Below are 20,570 nucleotides of genomic sequence, written 5' to 3'. Positions count from 1 at the left end.
ACGTCACTCATATAGCGCACAGAATGGCACTTATCACAATAAGCCAAGACTCCCACGTTGCGAACTCCACATAACACACACACATGTACATGTGGCAACGCTAATGCCATGGCTTTTGTGGGCGGTAAATAGTACACAGACGTGCACATTCCGACTTCACGTCACTGCCCACGAATGAACGCGACGACAGTCGCCGATGTGCTGACCCTCAAGCGATATGCTTGGTGTACTCGAGCGATGGAGGGAACAGACGCCGTGCTGCAACTTGACGCTGCCGAAACGACGAAACGCGATGAAACGTTGTAACACACTGCGAGCTGCTGCCACTTCGGTGTACTTCAAACGCGGCACATTCACAAGCTTCTACTGCATCGAATGATGACCGGCGAGGATGGTGCTGAGTATGTGCGGATAACAGTAGCAAAGAGCTTCCTCTGGAAGTAACAAACACCACAGGAAAATTGAATTGACGGCTCTCGGTCTCGGTGCAGCGGCTACCATAGCGGCATCTCGCCTCTCGTTGCGAACGGCGCCATGTTACATTTTTCATTGGTTCGTCTCAATCGTTACGTCATAGTAAAGAGCGGCCGTAGTTGGATGCGCATAATACAAATGGACAGTGGTACAGTTTACTTTTTATTCTTAGCTTGTTACCGACTATAAGCACGATCGGCTCTATGTGGCTGCAAATGCTTCGTTTCAATGAAGCGGAGGTTTTTGTATAGCAGCGCATCGTTTATGCACGCATGCACATCAGGAACAGCAGGACAGCCGTCCATGATCCCGCAACAGCCTCTGTGTTCCGCAGAGAACTGTAACCTTTTCTGCGCTTTGCTGGTATCGGTGGTGCTCCTCACATTAGCAACTGGCAGTTGGCACGTAGATGAGCGGGTTCCCAGCAAGTACCGAATGTATTCACAAGAGCCTGTGCTAGTTCCTATATGTCTGATAAGTGTCCTGCCAGGCCATGAAGGATATTTCAAATGTGGCTGTGGCCATAGGTCTACTCAATTCACCTGCACCTCCTGCACCAGTTCACTGTTCTACCGTGTTCTACACCGTGATCCTCAACTGCAGCGTAGTGCCAGAATGCTGACGCCGCGGTGCAGAGAACTTCTTCCCCTCCTTGTGTGGCAGTGCACTGCAATGGTGTAGCTTAAAAGCAGATGACAGTGATCGTCGATGTAGCGTTGATGGATTGTAGGTATGGCACAAGGCATTCATTATGAATTATTTCCCACTGTGGATAAGAACAGCACGACAGTTGCAGGGGGCAACGTGGAACTTAACGCAACGGCTGATGAGTGAATTACTCGGTGCAATGGTGCCAAACCAGCTGCGAAGGTATGCTCGAGTTGATCGTGTTTCTCAGGCAGTACAGTAGAACGGGCTGATACGTTTTTGAAGGGACCGTAGAAAATAAACGTAAGATACGGGAAACGCAAGAGCCGAAAAACAGGAGAAACGACAAAATATTTAGTGGTAAAGAATTTTATTTCAATGCTTACGAGCAGCACGAAAATTGGCGCGCTCAGCCACGATCTAGTCGACGGATAGAAACGCGGAGCTGGGGACGGCCTCATCCACAGAAATGTAATCAACGTATGTAATTTTTTTAACACAAACAGCCGTAGGCATGAAAGAACTAAGCACACGCAATCACGACCAGCGCGGCGAGTCCGACCGCAAACCGCACGCACGACCATGCGAGCTCCAACCAGCTTGAACTCCTCCCGTCCTCCGACAAATAACGATGATGATGAGTCTACGCTATTGCGATGGCAGAAGTAAATGCCAATCTCGAAGGCCTTGCTTTCGCAAGCAATTACGTCATAGACGCCATGTTTGTGAAATACAAATCTCAAAGGCTATGCTTTTGTCAATAGTAAATGCCAATCTCGAAGGCCTTGCTTTCGCGAGCAATTACGTCATAGACGCCATCTTTGCAGTACGAATCTCGAAGGCGATGCATTTGTTTGCATCAATCAACAGATCCTGTTGTTTTGCACCTCTCATGCGGCTAATGTTACGGTCAAACCAGACCAAGCTGCGTGAAAATGCACCAATGACCGCTCTCTTCGGTAGTCACTCGGTCGGCTCCGAGCGCATTTTGCGACGTATCATACGGGAACAGTCCGACAGTTACGACGTAACAGCGGGGTTCCCAATACAGTAGAACCCCGCTGTTACGTTCCTCACTGCTGCGTTTTCCCGGCTGTTACGTCGTTTTCCGCCGGTCCCGGCATAGCTCCCATAGGATACAATGTATTGGGAACCCCGCTGTTACGTCGTAACTGTCGGACCGTTCCCGTATGATACATCGCGAAGTGCGCTCGGAGCCGACCGAGTGACTACCAAAGAGAGCCGCCATGGTGCATTTTCACGCAGCTTGGCCTCGTTTGACCGTAATATTAGCCGCATGAGAGGCGCAAGCAACAGAATCTTTCAATTGATGCAAACAAAAGCATGGCCTTCGAGATTCAAATTGCAAAGATGGCGTCTATGACGTAACTGCTCGCGAAAGCAAGGCCTTCGAGATTGGCATTTACTATTGACAAAAGCATAGCCTTTGAGATTTGTATTGCACAAACATGGCGTGTATGACGTAATTGCATGCGAAAGCAAGGCCTTCGAGATTGGCATTCACTTCTGCCATCGCGTTGGCGTAGACTCATCATCATCGTTATTTGTCGGAGAGCGGGAGGAGTTCGAGCTGGTTGGAGCTCGCACGGTCGTGCGTGCGGTTCGCGGTCGGACTCGCCGCGCCGGTCGTGATTGCGTGTGCTTAGTTCTTTCATGCCTACAGCTGTTGGTGTTAAAAAAATCACATACGTTGATTACATTTCTGTGGATGAGGCCGTCCTAAGCTCCGCGTTTCTATTCATTGACTAGATCGCGGCTGAGCGTGCCAATTTTCGTGCTGCTCGTAAGAATTGAAATAAAATTCTGTACCACTAAATATTTTGCCGTTTTTCCTGTTTTTCGGCTCTTACGTTTCCCGTCTCTTACGTTTATTTCCTACGGTCCCTTCAAAAACGTATCAGCGGGGTTCTACTGTACATTGTATCCTATGGGAGCTATGCCGGGACCGGCGGAAAACGATGTAACAGCTGGGAAAACGCAGCAGTGAGGAACGTAACAGCGGGGTTCTACTGTAATTATTTTTGCGTCCTTAATGGTGCTAAAGGCTTGCCATCATCTGTTGAACGCCCAGGAAAAGCAACAATAGGTGCATGTAGCGTACAAAGCGGACAAGCCCTAAACAGCGCATGAAAAGTAGCTACAATGACAGTGCCGTCACTGTTGCCTGAAGATCCGCAGTTGCTGTCCGTACGTAGGTGTTAGCAAACCTGTTCGTTCACTGCAATGAATGCCAAGTTGTTGTTGCCTAGAAAACTGGCGATTGCAGTACAGTAAAAGCTCGTTAATTCGGATTTCATGGGACCGGAAAAAATGTCCGAATTAACCGAATGCCGAATTAACGAATAAACAGTAAAAACAACATTAAAATCAAGTTGCAGAAGCATACCTGTATTTGCTGAAGTATTTTGTAATAGTCGTCTGCGTTTTCGCGCAGATTCCGGCTGACATTACAATTTTTCTTAACTCTTCCAAACGGCCAACAGCACGCAAACTGTTGCAAGTGCTCAGGCAAACGTCCTCTAATATCAAAAGCGCCTCCGAGACTTCCCGTGAGGTGCGATGAGGTCACGACATCATTAATAATTTTTTGATCGGGCAGGGGACCAGTCATGGCGACACAATCATCAATCGCGATGTAGTCCTGAAGGGTCATATTTGTGGGAAGGACAGCATCGAAGGTCGGACAGTCATCGTCGGTGGACTCGGCTGATACCTCGTTGATGCCATCGTCAGCTACTGCCGCATGCTCGGGCCTCACATGTAAACACGGTCACAACGGGCGAAAAAAAGAGAACTCCGCAAGAAGAGACGGTGCGGACACAACACAAGGGAAAATGGCGTCGGAGGCGCATTGGAGCGAAGAAAGAAGACGCCGACGTTCGGTGACGCTGCGATCGCCCCCACTAGTTGATGACGACGGCGATGTCACTCTGGTTTCGGTTTCGCTCCAGTGGTGCCAGCGATGCTTTGCCACACTTTTGTGTCGCGGCAGCCGTCAGCATTTGTCCGAATGAAGCGGTGCGGAGCCCAATTCTGACGAATTAACGACGGTTTGGTCCCATAGATTAACATGCACTTTGGCCGGGACCAATAGAGCCGTCCGAATTATCCGAATTAACGGGTGTCGAATTAAGGGGAGACGCTCCTCGAAAAAGTTTTTTCTTTATTTCTAGTAATAGAGACTTGAAAAGTTTGTTATTAGTATAGTTTTTCATGCACATTTCAAATATGCAATCATTTTTTGTGTAGCTGCTATAGTTATTGAGTTATGCCATACACAATAGGAAAAGTTACACTTTTTGCGGGCACTCTTTTATGTACTAAACTTTCAGTAAAAGCACTGTGTCTGATCTTATTTGACTCTTGGTAGATTGAAAAGTGCAAATATCTATCTAGATATGTCACAGAAATATTGGAACCAAGAAAAAAAAATTGTATTGAATGACTAATTATTTTCAATCTCCCTTGAAACAATAAGCTAATATTTTCACAACTAATGCTGGCAGGCATTGCAATTTAGAGTAGATATTTGCATTCTGCATGTGTTGAAGAATATGTGTGCCAAGTTTCGTTGCTATACAATGAATATAAGTTTCCAAAAGGCTGCCCGGAAAACGTGAAACTGTCAGAAAAAATGAAAATGAGAAAAACAAGTTCGAAAGTTCGCAAAGTTGGCATTTATTAGGAAATCATTCTTTTTGCATCAAATTGGGGCACAATGAAAAGTACCTTGCACTGAATGCACTGCAAGTGTCTAGAAGTCCCCTGCACCATAGCTTGGTCCTTCACGGCTCTTGCGGTCAGTGTCCTCAACACGTGCTCTCTTCGCTGTGTTGCGACGGTGTGCCCTCGCTTCTGCAGTTTGCTTCAGGTTCACCTTCCTGATGCGCATGACGTCACAGTGGTCACCATGTGTAGCCAGATCTTGCGAGGGGAGAATTCCAATGCCTTCGAGCACTTTTTCAAAGCCCCTGTGGCCTTCGTTGTACCAGAGTACAGCGAGAGCGGTGGCTGTCTCCACAGTTGTTCTGGAGGCAAACTTTGTTTTTGGACAAAGCAGCCATATCTTGCTGTTCAGCGATTCGGCTGCATTCTGTGTCTTGCCATGAAGGCACCGAATAAGGAGTTTCTCCTCTGTAAGGCGCTTGTAGATAGGCATAATTGCCAATCCTTGAGCCTTCGTCAACAGTGGGGTGTGGCGTGGTGCAGGCTCCCCCAGTGCTTCTGCACGCTTGTGCTTGCACCACGAATTTGGTCCCGCGGGGCAAAAGTTGTGGCTGCTGGCACCATCACTAGAACAGCAATGAAAGTACGATGCCCATATGGCAGTGTACATATTTCGGACACTGTCCTTGTTGCTCGTGATGGCGATCTTGTAATATGTTTGTAGTTTTATTATTGTCGCGTCTTTCAGTTTTTCGCCTCGTGGCAGTGGCGTTGCCAATTTCCGTAGGGCAGTTCCCAAGCGCTTTGCAACGTGGTTCGTGCACTCTTCTTTGTCAATGGGGGTGTCACAGTATACGTTTGCCTCGCAGACTGCAGTGAAGGCCTTGCTGTCACCATCACTTAGGAAGCTGGTGAATCGCAGTGGAGTTTCATAAGACAAGGTCCTCTGCCATATATTGACAGCTGCCGCAGGTTCCATTGCGTGGGATGAGCAGTCAGTGTTTTTTTGGCAAACTGGAAGATGAAAAGCTCGCCATATCTCTTCATCCTCCCCAAGGTCCCTATGTATACTGCAAGCATGGCAGTAGTTCGAAAGAACCTCAAAATCGAGGCAGAGCCCAGTGTCCAGGGACACGACTGTGCCCACTCCATTGTGGCTTCTATGACCTCTTTTCTGCCAGGTGCCATCAAACATGACTGGCACATCGCTGCCACCGACTGCGTCCTTCGTGATGTTTCGTGCCTGGTGCAAGTTTTTGCTCACTGCCGTCATCGCCGCACCATGGAGCTTCTTGGAAATGCCGGTGAATGTCTTGTGATGCATCGGGCTCGGAAGACCGAGAATCGCACAGAATCGTGAAAGTTGGTCGTGGCCTGCGCCTATAGCGCGTGCTGCCAGAACTGCCTTCACGTTTACAGCAAAGCTGTCACGCAAGCTGCCGCTGTCAAAACGAGCGCTCGTCCCTTAGTCCCCGGCCGAAGCAGTACGTCTCGACGTGTGCGTGAACGAAAGTGCAGATTCAGGGCAATCAGAATTTTGACAGCACAGTTCGAGGAATGCCGAAAGTCCTTTGCGCTTTCCAGCTGCCTCTCGCACGCCGAGCTTCCGTTCGCGGTAGGTTGGGCATTGCGCACCCGCCACAAGTGCCGTCAGCGCATCGATTTCACAAAGCAGCGTGTTCGCAGTAGCAGCATCTACCGGTCTACGTTCACTCTCGAAGAATCCAATCTTCCTTTGGGATGCACTGACGAATTCCACGGCAGCGGCTATTTCACAACCACTGTCGCGGGGTTCGGTGACTGTGTTAGGCCTATCCGAAGTCGGAGCGTCGGGGCGTTGGTCGGGGGCGACATCGTCGTTCGCTGTCGCTTTGCGAAGCGTCCGACGCCGTTTCCCTCGATATTTGTGGCGAGTTCTGAACTTTCGATTATCTGAACTGCACTTCTTCGGGCTTGTCATGACGCAAAAATGCAGAGAAACGCAGAACAACTCGATCGCGACGTCCGAGGCTTCGCTCTTTTGCCGGAGAGATAGGAGGGGGAGGAGCGTGGAGCGCACCGCCGTCCAATGGCGGCCTCGCGCTGTGTGCCGCGATATTCAAAACGCGTGACGTACGCGTTGTTTTTCTCGTTTTTTGTTTATTCTGCGTGAAGGCACGAGACTGGCTACTAGTGGATTGTGAAGGATACGGCCTTCGCAGCATGCGGGCACGATTGCAAATGGCGGCCAACGCGTCGTTTTCGCGACAGGACGACGCGAACTTCGCCGTTTTTCGCGACTTTCGCGCATTTCTCGCGTCACCGCTGCCCACTTGGAAGCATTTTTTGATAATTTCTCGTGCGAATTTCAGCTTGATATTTTCAGAAGTAATAGATTATAGTCCAAAGATGCCAATACAGCCGGAAAAAAAAAGCGAAAATTTTCCGGAAAACCGCGACTTTTCGACCCGCGTCTCCCCTTAACGAGCTTTTACTGTACAACAGTGCATCGTGCACAATTTCATCGTCTTCGCTGTCCGAATGAACAAGTTCCGCACCGGTGTTGAGAAGTGAGCCTGCACGAGCTGCACAAAAACACGGAGGTGGCACTGTAAGCGCACTACACCTACAACGCGAGAACCACATTTGCACCACAGCGGCATTACCTGAACTTTAGCAGCACCAGTTCAATGCACCATGCTGGAATTGAACCTGCCTCTTTTGATCACCTGAGCAAAGTAAGAAAGCACGAATTTATTTTTGTGGACTTCACAATTTTTCGGACAATTTTGCGGTCCCAAGTGCGGCAATTCAGGCGTCCACACCAGTTGCTTGATGCCATTTTCCCTTGGATAATTCTTGGGTCCGTCTCCTCCCGGTCGGACGGTTGGCAGCTGGTCATAAATTGCCGTCACTTTGGTGCCCCCCCGAACCCCCAAAAGTCTAACTCTGTGTCCCATTGGCCTAATTTTGGCGGGATTCGGGCTTTGCTCGCACTCGCCCGAGAAGCGGGGGCATGAGGCGGGGTTCGGAGAGACCACTTCGGGACCTCGGAGGGTGCGTATGCGTTTTTGCCTCTCCTGCTGGCAGCAATCCTTTGTTCTTTGTTCTTCGTCGCCGGCCAGTGGTTACAATGTCTCGTCGGGGCACCGGCCTGGCAGGTGCGCGCTCCCTTCCGCAGTTTCGAAGTCCAGAGGCAGCGCCCCGTGATCGTGCACCGTATGTTTCTCTCAAGTGTTCCTAAGTCTGTTCTGTTTCTTCTGCTCTGGAGTGTGAGATCGCGGGAGCGCTTGCCAAAGGCTAGGTCGGCCCTCCAAACATAGTTCTTTGTTGGTTTTACAGGTGTGCCATTCGCGGCCACTAATCGATATCGTTTGTATATTGGCTAATTGGTGCCCTGTATAATTATGTTACGTACAATTGGCTGTATCGAATTATTGATCTCTTTGTACTAAAATCCGGGTAATAAATGACCGATTGAAGAGTGTCGCCTCGGGTCTCGCTCGCTGCGTGCACGGGCTCACCGTCCCTTCATGGTGATGTGTCGAGCTCTCGTGTGCAGCTGTGCGCACGGTACACGGCACGAGACAAACGAGGATGCGGTACCTTGCATGAAGCTCGCAGTGCTCGCAGCGGTGGTCGGCGCATACGGCTAAGAGTATATAGTGAGTGCGTGCACGTCGGGTGTCGGCAAGGGCCGAGTAACAACCAACCAACAAAAAAAAAGCAAGTAAGCAAAATGACACCACCACACAAGGGAGTTCAAATAATGGGATGTTGACTGTAATATAGTACACAAAATGTCGCAAAGAGCAAATTTTTTTTTTATTCCGACAGCAATTATATGGACAGTCGCGGCTGGTTTTTGCCACTGCCGTCATGCACCGTATATGCATAAGTATGTATATATATATAAAAGTGGCAAAGAAAAATAATTCAGTAAAATACTTCCGAAGCGCGGAATCGAACCAGCGACCTCTCGCTTCGCAGCGCGTGGCGCTAACGACTACGCCACAAAGCGCAGATCCTTCAGGTAGCTAACGGCGAGCGTTATATACACACTCTTTACCGCTGGCAAGACTCAGAGACCGCAGGCGCTTATAAGCATTTCTTCATTACCAGCGAGATAGGGCGAGGAGCGCGACGAGCTCATTTAAAAGTTTTTAGGTATCTCCTATGAAAGCTCTGCAGTGTTTAGAATTGAGTCATGCATTAATTCTAAGCATATTAGTCACCTTCAGGTAGTTGTGCTGCCTCTCTTGCTCGGCCTTCAAATAAAGACGTGTGAGCCGGCCCAAGTTCTTCTTGCAGACTGTCTTGTCCACAGTGGCACCTCGACGGATGCGCTCCCGGTTGTAGTGGGCTGTGTTGGTCCACCAGTCAGCCTTCATCTTCACATAGCGCAAGATCATGTTCTCAATGGGGATCGGCAGACCAGGCACCTAGGAAAAAGAAGAGGCTTCAATAAGGTTGAGAGCTGGGCTAGTTGGTGACTGATCACTATACCTATATGGTTAGGTAGCGCACTTTGGACGGTGACAAAAGGAACAGGAAGGACAGGAAGGCAGGGAGTGTCGTGTCTTTCCTGTTCCTTTTGTACCCGTCCAAAGTGCGCTACCTAACCATATAGGTATAACGACAAGAGGCTTGTGTACTACTCAACTTTTTTTACATGGTCCCTACAATTAAGCCCTTTCTAAAACGCTAGATATAGGTTTCTGGTGTGAGCTACTGTAGATGCTATCTCTACATGAAACGCTGGCTGTTGAGATACTGCCATATAGAAATGTCTGGAATGTCATATGGACTACTGACATCTCGCATCTGCCTGCCTCAGCACCACGTCTCAGAAAGGCCATAGACAACCACAAAGAAACTGTCACACACCTGCCTGACTGCAATGTGTTAGTTTTTGAGTTATAGGCCTCCAAAGTTGTGAAATCTCAAAGTTGCACAAGCGCAAAAAAAAAATCCATGATTTTCGGAAAAACGAAGGTTCACTCCTTTCTATAGAGACATTTTCCCAGCTCATATAAAAATTTCGTGCAAAACAAAAAATAGTCGGGACCCCCCATTGGTCTGTCTTTATTTGAACACGCCCAGCTGTGCATTTGCATCACTGCGAATGGCCGTAAGCTACTGTCGTGCATTGACTTTAAAGGGCCAGTAAACAACCCCGAGGTCCAGAAATTGTAGTGAAGAGAAATATGCGCACTTTTGCAATGTGAACATGTTGCTGCAAGAACTTTGTGAGTGCGTGCTATAATAAGGAAGTTACAGAGGTTAGATCATCCGTTTCAGCTGGTTTCAAATTTTCGCGCAGCCTCGCCACCCTTCTCAGCCACAGGGAGGGGAAGGCGTAGCCCGTCGTCGTGACTCCGCCCAATTTGGCAACGTGACAGGACGTCAGCAATTGACGTCATTGGCGAGCTCAATCAGCCACTATGCACTTCCGCGTGCTGCGGCCCCTGGTTGTTTATTGTTGACGTTGTCGCACGTGCTCTGTAACTTTACGGGCAGTTTTCGGCTCTTCGGTATTTTTAAACCTTTGCGACAGTTCACAATGCAGCAGGAATGCGTGCTTGCTTTCCAAGACGACCAAGGGGTGCGAGAGAAAAGAACCCCGCTTGCCGCGTGTGCAATGGCAAAACCAAGCAAGTGCGACCCGTCCAAGCTACCGGAGGTTCCCCTCTCTCCGCTCAAATTGCAGCCGACAAGTGAACAATACTTCCTCTACGTGTTGCTCATGTCGAAGGCCAAGTTCGTGCAGGTGCTATCTGCGTGGCCGAAACCGCATCACCACAGGGCCAAGAAACAAGGCGCAGTTTCGTAGTGGCGGGTGGGAAAAGGAACTGATGTTAACTTGTTGAGGCCTGGTTTAGACCAATCGACGAGCTCAGTGCTACGTAAACTCGCCGATCACCGAGTTTGCATCACTGCGCGTACGAGGAGGATTGGTCAGGCGTAGGAAAGAAGCGCGGGAATTGTTTTTCGAAATGAAGGGTCTGCGCGGCGCGCAGCGCTGTAATATTCGGAAAACGTGATCGCCGCAGTCTACTGTACGAATTAGCGAGCTTGTTTGGGGGGTGTAAAAAAAAAGTCGCAGCCTGTTTACGGCCACTTTAAAGCAACTGCTTTTCTTTTTCTCACATTACAAGCAAGTAGTGTAAAAGTATTCCTTGTAAAAGCAAGTACCATCGAAAATATTTATGAAAAATAAGGTGTAATGGCCAAATCCCAAATTTTACACTGAAATCTCCGAAAAATATCCACAGCCAGGTTTGTCATGGTGGCTACATCGCACCAAGTTGGCTACTTTACAACTCTGTCTGGTGAAAGAAATTTCAGGTTGGCTCCATGGCTATTTTCTCGCTACTCTGAACACCTACTCTGCAGTGATGCATCCGGGATACTGCTTCGGGCAATTTCAGGACCAGAAAAACTTTCATTTTTGGAGCACTTTGCAGCACGTAATTTTGCATGTGGGATCACCTTGGAGCAGCTAATTTCACATATCGATGTACATTGGAGAAGCAAGTTGTATTTACATTCAGACACGTGAAAAATTATTATGAACTCTTGTGATCAGCTACATAAATATCTCAATTCATTGCAAATCTCATGGAGAAAAGGTTCTACTGAGCACTCATTATTTAACTTGATTATTCTAGAATAAGGGCGTCATGCAATTGGATGTTGTGGCATTGACTTCTCAGCAAATTTTTTTTTCCGATACAAGCAAATAAATAGAATACATGATCAATAACATTGCATATTATGAAAAAACATTTTCAATCCAACTATGTGGTCATCAATGTACAGCACTCCTGCCATAAATATATAATCTTTAGGCTAATAAAATGTAGCAATTTCAATCAGCAGAAATGACAGACAAAAGCAGCAGGTTCCTCAATGCATGGGCGTCGGCAGAATATTGTCTTGGGAGGCAGAGGGGAACAACTCACGTTGCATCGCAGCGTGGGAGAGGAAAGAAGTGCTCCCTTCGTATTCGCAGCCCCTAGACCATGCTTCAATGGTAAAAATTCGCAGGGTTCATTTATGCATTCTACGAAGGCCAAAGCCAGCCGATTGCATTGATCCTTTTTATCGATTATGGAATATTGGCTTAATTACGTGCCATACGACGCTTGACACAAGCTACCAGCCGATGAATTGCTGCCACACATGATCACCATCGATCGGCCTAGAAGTTTTGAGCCTTTACAGAGAGCACGTTTTGCCATCAAGCTGACTTGCACAGCAGAAGCTGCATTAACACCATGGAGTCATGGCTGAATCACAACAAATGCGTGAGCGCTGTTTTGTCTGTGGAATAATTCTTGGTCCGTGGCTTTGACTTTGGTGGCCCCAAGATAAAAGCTGCAATTTAACGAATGGTTTTCCGGCGGTGCGATTGTCAGTGATAGCCACCATCAAACCCGAGACTCTGGCGCAGTTGTGCGCAAATTACGTCGATGTTGTCAGGATCGCGCAGTTCATTCAATTTGGCACACTTTGGCGCAGTTGGCACAGGAGTGGAATCGCTGGCTTTGGTGAATTTACTAGCCATTTTTCTTATTATATGCAGATAAAATTGCAAACAAGACTAAAGAATAAGCAGTGTTTGCAAACTTTCCTGTTGAGTTGGCTGATGCATGTGCATGTCCTCCCTCTGCCAGCAGGCTGGTGCGCACCCAACGGGTGGTGGAGTGACAAAGTTGCACACACGTAAGCAAACGTGTGGCTATAGCAGACTTCTGATGCTATGCACCAGTTTTTAATGCTGAAGCACAGTGCATGTTATTGTGTGAATCAGTGTTGCACCTGCATTTACGAAAAGTGGATTTATGTGCCTGTATTCTTGAAGAAATAAACTGTTCTGACTGAGCACCCGTTCTGTCATGTGTTCCTTGTGTTCCTGCGTGGTTTTTGTGCCAAGGGAGCCATCTTGTACACATTCTGTGAGAGAATGGAACGAAAATTCATGAGAGGACGAGAGGGAGCAAACAGTGAATAGGCAAAGGGTGGAAGAACCGGAAAAACGTGTCACGCCTTGATCATCTGCTGAGGGAATTCAGACGTATTCAGCGCATGAAGAAATATAGAATTATAATAAATAAATATCAATACAGTCGATCCCGGATATATCGAACTCGGATATATCGAATTATTGGCTATATAGCATAGACCGCTTATAACGTAATTCGCCGGAGTCGCGAATATCCGCACTATAAGCGGTACCACACTATAACCAAAACAACATTTTTGAAAGGTTGCACCTATGCAAAACATGACCAACGGGTAGGCGCGCGATTCCGACTATCGAGGCATGCGACTGGGACGTAAGTTTGCATCTGCTTACATTTACAAATGTTGAAGGGTTAGCGTCCGCGGACCTGCAGTGCCGACATAATGAACGCGGAAAAAATGCGCCGTCACGGGAAGTCGCCGCGGTAGCACACTGCGCGTGCGCGATGTCGAAAACAGTGGCGACCACAAACCACCACTTGAGTATTTCACACGCACACCCGCGTTTTCGTTGAAGATGTAAGTCACCCCTTCTACATGCAACAACTGCAAAATGTTTCATTCACTCGGTGCCAAACCGCAACTTCTGTAGTCCGCGGCCGCCGACATGGCAGCTAGCGCTCGTTAGGCCTAGCGTGCGCGTTGCAACTTGGCATGCCGCTGCGAGAAGCTTGCCCTAGGCAACACGGAGATCGGGCGTAGAAGAGATCGCACTCGCGAGCTAAACTGAGGGCATCACGCGTGAAACGCAGTTTCGGTTCGCGGTCGGGAGAACAGCCATGGCAACTATCCTGAAAATGTCTCTCAAGCTTTTAAGTCCGCCTGTTGGTGGCAAAGGGGAAAGCTCAATCGCGTCTCAAAGCATTGTTACTTGCGGGGGAATCGAGGTTGCACACGCGATATCTGTGCTCTACGACGAAACAACTATTTTCCCGATGAAGAATGAAGACAGCGGTAACGCGCTCTTGATGCAGACGCGGGCGTCTATACGTAGCAGAGCGCGCATGTCAAGCGGCCGGGGCAAAGCACACATGTCAAGGGGGCAAAGGCTTCTCCGTCGGCCACGCAACCACTCCCCCTCCTCACACCACGGATCCGCGCCGGGCTGCTGCCCCCCACCGCCATCCACCCCTTTTTTTTCTCCCCCCGCTCCTTGTTCGTTCGTTCCGCGTCCCCTCCTCCTTCGTAACGCCGTCGCCGCTCTCTCCCCCGCCGGCCCATCTCCGCTGAGAAGCACGCTCGTTCCCTCCAAGGAGGTTGAAAAAAAACTTCTGGAGTGGAGGTGGCGCGCCGCCACTGAAGCCGACGACCGCCATATTGCTCCAGGCAGAAAACGTGTTGGTCGTCGCTTGAGCCCGCGCGGAAGTTCCACAGATGGCGAATTGCTCCGCTCCTTTGGTGACAAGCGAGTGTTGTGGATGTCTCACTTGTTGGACTGCGATCCACTCGATAACCACATTTACAATTTGTCGAAGATTGCCAAGCTGTACATAAAAAGAAATGCTTCGCATTTAAAAACGCCGGGCCTGCGCGCAGCACAGTCACAGCGAAAGCTGGAAGAGCGGCCTTTCTAGAGCCCGTTCTAAGCTCTCTTGGGGAAACTAATAGAAGTACACTTGCAAGGTACCCACTACGCCGCAAATCATAATTTTTGTGAAGTACTGAAGCAATCACTATGCCATTATTCGTCTTTCTGCGCATAAGCGAGGTACCCGCTATACATCTGTAAGGCATTATGTGAACTTTGTTGATGCTGCCTGTGGTTGCTGGATGAAGAATTATGGCTGAGCCTTTTGTAATGGATTTGAAGCAATTAACGATCCGGTCACTCGTTGCGCAATTAGCATTATGTGACGCCTGGTCGTTATTTTACTCTTCTGACACGCTATATTACACATTTAACGCAATTCCTTGCCCGACATGACGCCTGTAAGGATGTTTTTGCAAAGGAGTTCCCGTCACTAGCGTGGCTCTGTGGTAGAATACTCGACTGCCATGGAAAGGACCCGGGTTCAAATCCCATGTGAGCTTGTTTATTTTTATTTATTTCATTTTTCTTATTTCGCGCGATAGTAGTTACGGACACAGGCGGCGGCAGTGGACAACCACCCCACAGCCGTTGTGATCTGATAACAGCTTTCGCTGTAAAATCAGGCTTCACCACATTTCAAAAGAAATCAACCGGAAGAAAATTCGGCAGATCCCACGCGTTGAGGGGATCTGTTTCATGCGAAGCAGTCAGCGAGTACTTCTGTGCTGTATTTTATGGCTTTGAGCCAAGCGTTACGAGGTGGATCAACTTGTTTTTGTAAGTGTAGTAGCTGTGTCCGCATCGTGGGCTTACCAGGCACATCGACAACACTGGCGTTTAAAGGGTAACTTATGGTGCAGCGTAACGCCAGTACCCACGTTAGAGTACATAGGTCAGTATTATCGAAACTAAGTGCACATTACGGTGCAACCATGTGGATATCATACGTAACTTTCGTTAATGTATTCCTCTGGGTCGAGCAATGCTTCAGTATAGCTTGCTGAAACATAGGAATACAAATGTAATGTTTATTACACTGCTATAAAAGCGGAGCCAACACTGGAATCGCAGACGTTAATCTGATATGACGCCTGTATCATAGGAGTACACACGTACTGCGCATTGCTTTCTTGCAAAATTAGATAGCCAGCACCACAACAACACTTGACGTTGCACCGACATTACGCCTGCACAGGCTGTTTTTCCAAGCCAGTCTATATACCCGACGTACCTTTGTGGTAGAATACTTGATTGCCACGCAGAATGCTTGGGTTAGATTCCTGCTGTGATCTTAAAGGGGTACTGACACAAAAATTTTGGCCTCGCGTTTTTTTGCTGCAATGTGTTGCTGGGGGCCTGTTAGTCATAACACGGCACATCGTTTGCTGCAGCGCGCGACAGATAATTAATTACAGGCTCCTCATTACCGACCAGTGTCAGTTTCGGTTTCAAAAACGACAAGCCTCCGGGTGCAACTATCACCACCTAGCGGCTGCAGCGCTCGATCACGTCAGCACAAAGAAGTGTGGCGCACTTCCGCGCTGTTCGCGTCGTCTCCTCGCATTCGCACGCTTGCCGCACGTGCTGCGCGATGACGTCGCCATCATCGTCCTCGTTGTCGTCGTCGTCCTCATCGTCGTCTGTTGGCGACGATTTCCTTGAGACACCAACAGCGCAGCGGCGAGCGCGTCAAAACAAAAATGGCGGCTACGACGTCATCACAACTTGTTGTACCGGCTACAACGGTTACGTAGGGGAAGTAGGGGGGTCACCTCGGGTCACCTCCGAGGGTGTCAATGCAATAGGTGCGCCCTATAACGCTGGATCACGCACGCGAACTTCAATATTCATATAAAATACCTTCCAAGCTTTATTCGCTGTCGATATTTCGCAGATGGTACACGCACGTACACGGAAATCGATCCAGCAGGCTATCTCGGCCGCGAAATTTTGTGTCAGTACCCCTTTAAGGGGGGAAGAGGCACTTTGACATGAAGCATCTTTTTATTTAAGTTAGGATAATGAAAACTTCGCTGATCATGTATTTACATGTGTAAATATCAAATATGAACTCTGTTTTTATGTAGCCCTTACGACAATTTTTTTAATTAATCATTCATTAAAATTTCGTTTAATCACTTTCTTAATAAATTGGCTACTCGGATCCTGCTGAATTAAATGTCATTGCATTCTACAGTTATCAAAGAGTGCAAAAAGCAAATTTCATGGTTCTAGCTTTCCTACAACAAAAGTTGTGAAGCTTCAAAATCCGCCATTCGATTACCGAGAAAATGTATTTTTGTTATTTCCTCTCTTGTAAAAACTTACTCTTTTCTATAGTAACATATGACACTTTGTTGCACTCACTAAACATCCAGCTTTTCAGTAATACAAAAATGATCAAAATCGAGTGTACCAAAGCTGAGAAACGCTCGCTAAAAGAATGAAAGGTGGCCAAAAAATTGAAACTGAGAAAAAAGCAAAAAACAAAACTCTGTATCTTCAAGGAGCGCTACACAAGTAAAAATGCTTTACTTTGCAAATAAATGCCTTAGAAGACACCAGGAGAGTAGCCTATCACATTTCCCAATCGAAACGGCCCCAGTGCATGTCATTTCAAGCAGTTTGTTGATTGCGGAGAAGTCGACGATGCCGTAGTTAGCCGCCGACGGGTCAGAGCCCTCGCACGCTGTTGCGAGCGTGCGCAGCTTGCGCTCGCTAGCGGAAGTTGCCGATAAGCCGGAGATCTTATCTTCAGTCTTTTTCTGCTGTTGCGCACGATCGGTGCTAGTCAAGAACGTCGTGTCGATCCTTCTACCACGCTTCCTATCACTGACGTCGTCGAGGCGGCCGCCGACACAGGTGAAGTCGGCATTTCGACCGATGAATCGCGTTCCGCCACCACGCCGTCCTCCGCTGGATGCGCTTCTGATGCACCCGAGCCGCGATCTCGCTTCTTTTTTTTTTTCGAATTTATGAGCGCTGCGCAACTTTCGATACGGCTTCGCCACGATCAAAGTTCCAAAACGCGGCCGAGAGCGTAGGCCTAATTCACTCCCGGCGGCTGCGGCGCACTTCGTCTAGCTCACTTGGCGCCGTGCCAGTAAGCCGCCGCAACGTGCAGTCTTTGTTGAGGATGATAAAAACGCCTGCTCCAGTTTCTTGCCAGCTTGCGCGGGTTGGAACTTTACGGACGTAAATCGACGAGAACAACACAGTTATACTACGGCGACATCAACTTGCCGCTTTGCGTGCACTGTAGCAGACAGCGCGGGAGGCCCGACGAATCGGAAGGCGTTATTTCAATAAAACTTTTTGTTGGGCTAGTTGGTTATTCGACATAGTGTAGGATGATCAGCGCAAACTTGACTCCCGCAAACACTCACACAAACACTCACTCATCCACCCGAGGAACACACACGACACTCAGCGCTCACTACCAACTGTTTATTGCACCTGAATGACCCTCTTATATACGTACAGAAAAATGCGCAAAACCAATGAAGAAGAGAGTTGCGCATGTGGAAAGCAACACAAAAGTGAAGTATGAGCGCCCCCACCCCACCAGGCAAAACAATTTAAACAAATTGAAAAAGAAATATGAAAAAGCAGATAAACCAGCAGATCACTAAATCCTTGCCTCGAGAAAAGATATCTCCTGTTGATGTAGCACCAACGACGGCTCGCTAACACAATTGCCCTTATTTTTTCCAATAAAATATGCTTCCAACGTCAGAAGTGCAGATGATTTCAAGCTTCTTCCAAGAACCTGCGTGTCTGTAAATCGTGGTTCACACCCACATGCGGAAGTATGCGCCACAAGATGCGCGTACTTATCCTCGTTTTTATTAACCTTTAGCGCATGCTCCCTAAGCCGGTCATTTAGGCATCTCTCGGTCATCCCGATGTACTGTTTTCCGCAGGATAATGGAATAGAGTATACAACTCCCGTGGAACATTTGACGTAGGCTTTCTCATGTTTCTTCAGGCAACCGCGTCTCTTGCTATCGCAAATGCGCGGACACAACTTGGCTAGCTTTTCTGGCGCCGAAAAGACCAGAGCCACTCCATGCCTAGCAGCAACCTTTTTCAGGTTATGGGAGAGCTTGTGCACATACGGCATCACATGAAGCTTAGAACCCAATGGGTCCCAAGCAGCTCCATCCCTTTGCGTTCCACGTTTCATCTTCTGCATGAGTGCCTCGGCGACCGTGTTTATGACCGACGAAGGGAAGCGCGCAGCCGTTAACCGGTGGATCTGATCATAAAAACTACTGTGCATCTGGTGTGGACACGACTTTGTCAACGAAGATTCCAGGCAAAGTGAAGCAATTCCTCTTTTAACAATCTTAGAGTGCGCAGAATCATACGGTAACAGCCCCTTTTTCACACGAGGATGGTAATACCAACAAAAGTGTTCACGGTCCCACAGTAGCTTGAGGTCTAAAAACTGTAGGCAGGTCTCTGTGGGTACCTCGGAAGTGAAACTAAGTCCGCGTCCAAATTCTTTAAAAGCACTTAGTACAACATCACAATAAGCACGCTCAACTTCATAAAAGGTATCCTTGATACACACACTTATCGAAGTAAAACCATCCTCTTGAGAATCTAAAATGTGATCGGGGGGTGTATAGGGCGCCCGTTTGTCTAAAAGAATTAAGAAATCGTCAACATATCTAAAAATCTTTAAAACCTTCCCCCCACTTACAAGTACAATGGGCCCCTCTTTTTATGCACCTAATGTATCTGCGATGATTGACCTTCTTGTGGGCTACATTACTGAAGCCACCTGCAGAGCAAGGATTTACGCCTTCTGCATCCGGAAAGCCATCACACCAGATGAAGTAAGTGCCTTGTTTGGTTGTGTGAAACCTTCTTGGGGACACGTTAAAAGAGTACTGAAAATTCTTAAAGCGGAATTGTGGCGCCAAGTAAGGCTGCTCTACGACTGGCTACGTTTGATCCATCAGTGTGAATACCCCGACCTACTTGCAGCTTATAAATTCGGGAAAGTCAAGCGTCTTGTAGCTCAGCTAACTGAATCAAGGTGGAGGGGTGTGTTGACCCCCCTACTAAGGCTTCAAGGGAAACGAAGAACAGAAAAAAGTCAGGACATCGTTGTTCTCGGGGGAGCTGTGCTACCTGAAGACATCGAAAAGCTACTGCGAAAGGGACCAAAGTGTGCGTGCGCACCAAGTGTTTCTGCCCATGATCTGGTCGGCCTGAACAGGGATCTCTCAGCCAAGGCCAACCAGGGTCAAGAAAGATGCCTGCTAGACGGTATGGACTGCATCTCTAAATGTACAACCCAAGTTCCGGACCATAGCTGTAGGAAAAGACTGAATAGTGTGGTGTCATTTTTTAAGAAGCAGCATTTGATGTTAGTACAAGCCGACAAGGAGGGCGGTTTTGTTGTTGTGCCTGAGGGTTTGTACAATGAGAAGGCGCTTAGCGCTGTTAACAAAAATTTCATGCCTGTTAAAAGGAGTGCTGTGCGCGTTAAATCAAAATTCACCGCGTTCTGTAGAGAAGTAGGTCTACCCACGCTAGCGAGGACCCTAGCTGGCAGCAAAAGCAAAAACCTGAATGTGTTTTTTTCCGCGAAAACCCACAAAGTGGACATACCCTTCAGAACAATTGTTAGTGAAAGTGGTTCCTGGCAGGTGAACGTTAGCAAATTCCTTTTAAGCAAACTAAAAACGCTTTATGTCAATGACCCTTTCCGCACCAAAAGTTCTAGTGATGTCTGTGATTTCATTCGGACTAACCAGCAGATTTCCTTTGCTTTTTCAGTAGATGTTGAAGACCTGTTCTATTCTGTTCCTCACGATAAGCTTTTGGCCTCGGTCCGAAAGTGCATAGAAGATAATGGTGACGTTTCTTTTATGAACAACGCGGGCGTGACCGTTGAGAACTTTTTAGCGCTTTTAGAATTTTATCTTAACGTTACTTTTATTACCTTTGACGACAAGCCCTATCTGCAGCGACAAGGAATCTGTATAGGTTCGTGTGTCGCCCCAGTTCTGTGTGACATTTTTTTAGCTGACGTAGATAGGGCGTTGGATAACTTTTTAAGTGGGGGGAAGGTTTTAAAGATTTTTAGATATGTTGACGATTTCTTAATTCTTTTAGACAAACGGGCGCCCTATACACCCCCCGATCACATTTTAGATTCTCAAGAGGATGGTTTTACTTCGATAAGTGTGTGTATCAAGGATGCCTT

General features: G+C 47.9%; 2 protein-coding genes across 2 annotated transcripts in view; both read right to left on the bottom strand.

The window, feature by feature from the left end:
* The window catches only part of LOC119389333 (pre-mRNA-processing-splicing factor 8), a 619,528-nt gene that overhangs the window by 278,960 nt on the left and 319,998 nt on the right, over window positions 1-20,570 (bottom strand). Inside the window, exon 14 of the mRNA XM_037656539.1 lies at window positions 9,024-9,230. Within this exon, the coding sequence (XP_037512467.1) occupies window positions 9,024-9,230 (207 nt within the window). The remainder of the gene's footprint in view (window positions 1-9,023; window positions 9,231-20,570) is intronic.
* Window positions 4,798-5,916, bottom strand: LOC119389335 (uncharacterized). The gene has a single exon (XM_037656542.2). It carries the CDS (start codon window positions 5,786-5,788, stop codon window positions 4,898-4,900), a length of 891 nt encoding a protein of 296 aa, XP_037512470.1. The 5' UTR covers window positions 5,789-5,916; the 3' UTR covers window positions 4,798-4,897.

The sequence above is a fragment of the Rhipicephalus sanguineus genome, chromosome 4, assembly GCF_013339695.2.
Source record: "Rhipicephalus sanguineus isolate Rsan-2018 chromosome 4, BIME_Rsan_1.4, whole genome shotgun sequence".
NCBI lineage: Eukaryota > Metazoa > Arthropoda > Arachnida > Ixodida > Ixodidae > Rhipicephalus > Rhipicephalus sanguineus.
This window is presented reverse-complemented; position numbering and strand designations above follow the sequence as displayed.

Excerpts from the sequence above, each read along its gene's own strand:
- LOC119389335 (XM_037656542.2), bottom strand. The coding sequence starts at position 5,788 with ATGGAACCTGCGGCAGCTGTCAATATATGGCAGAGGACCTTGTCTTAT.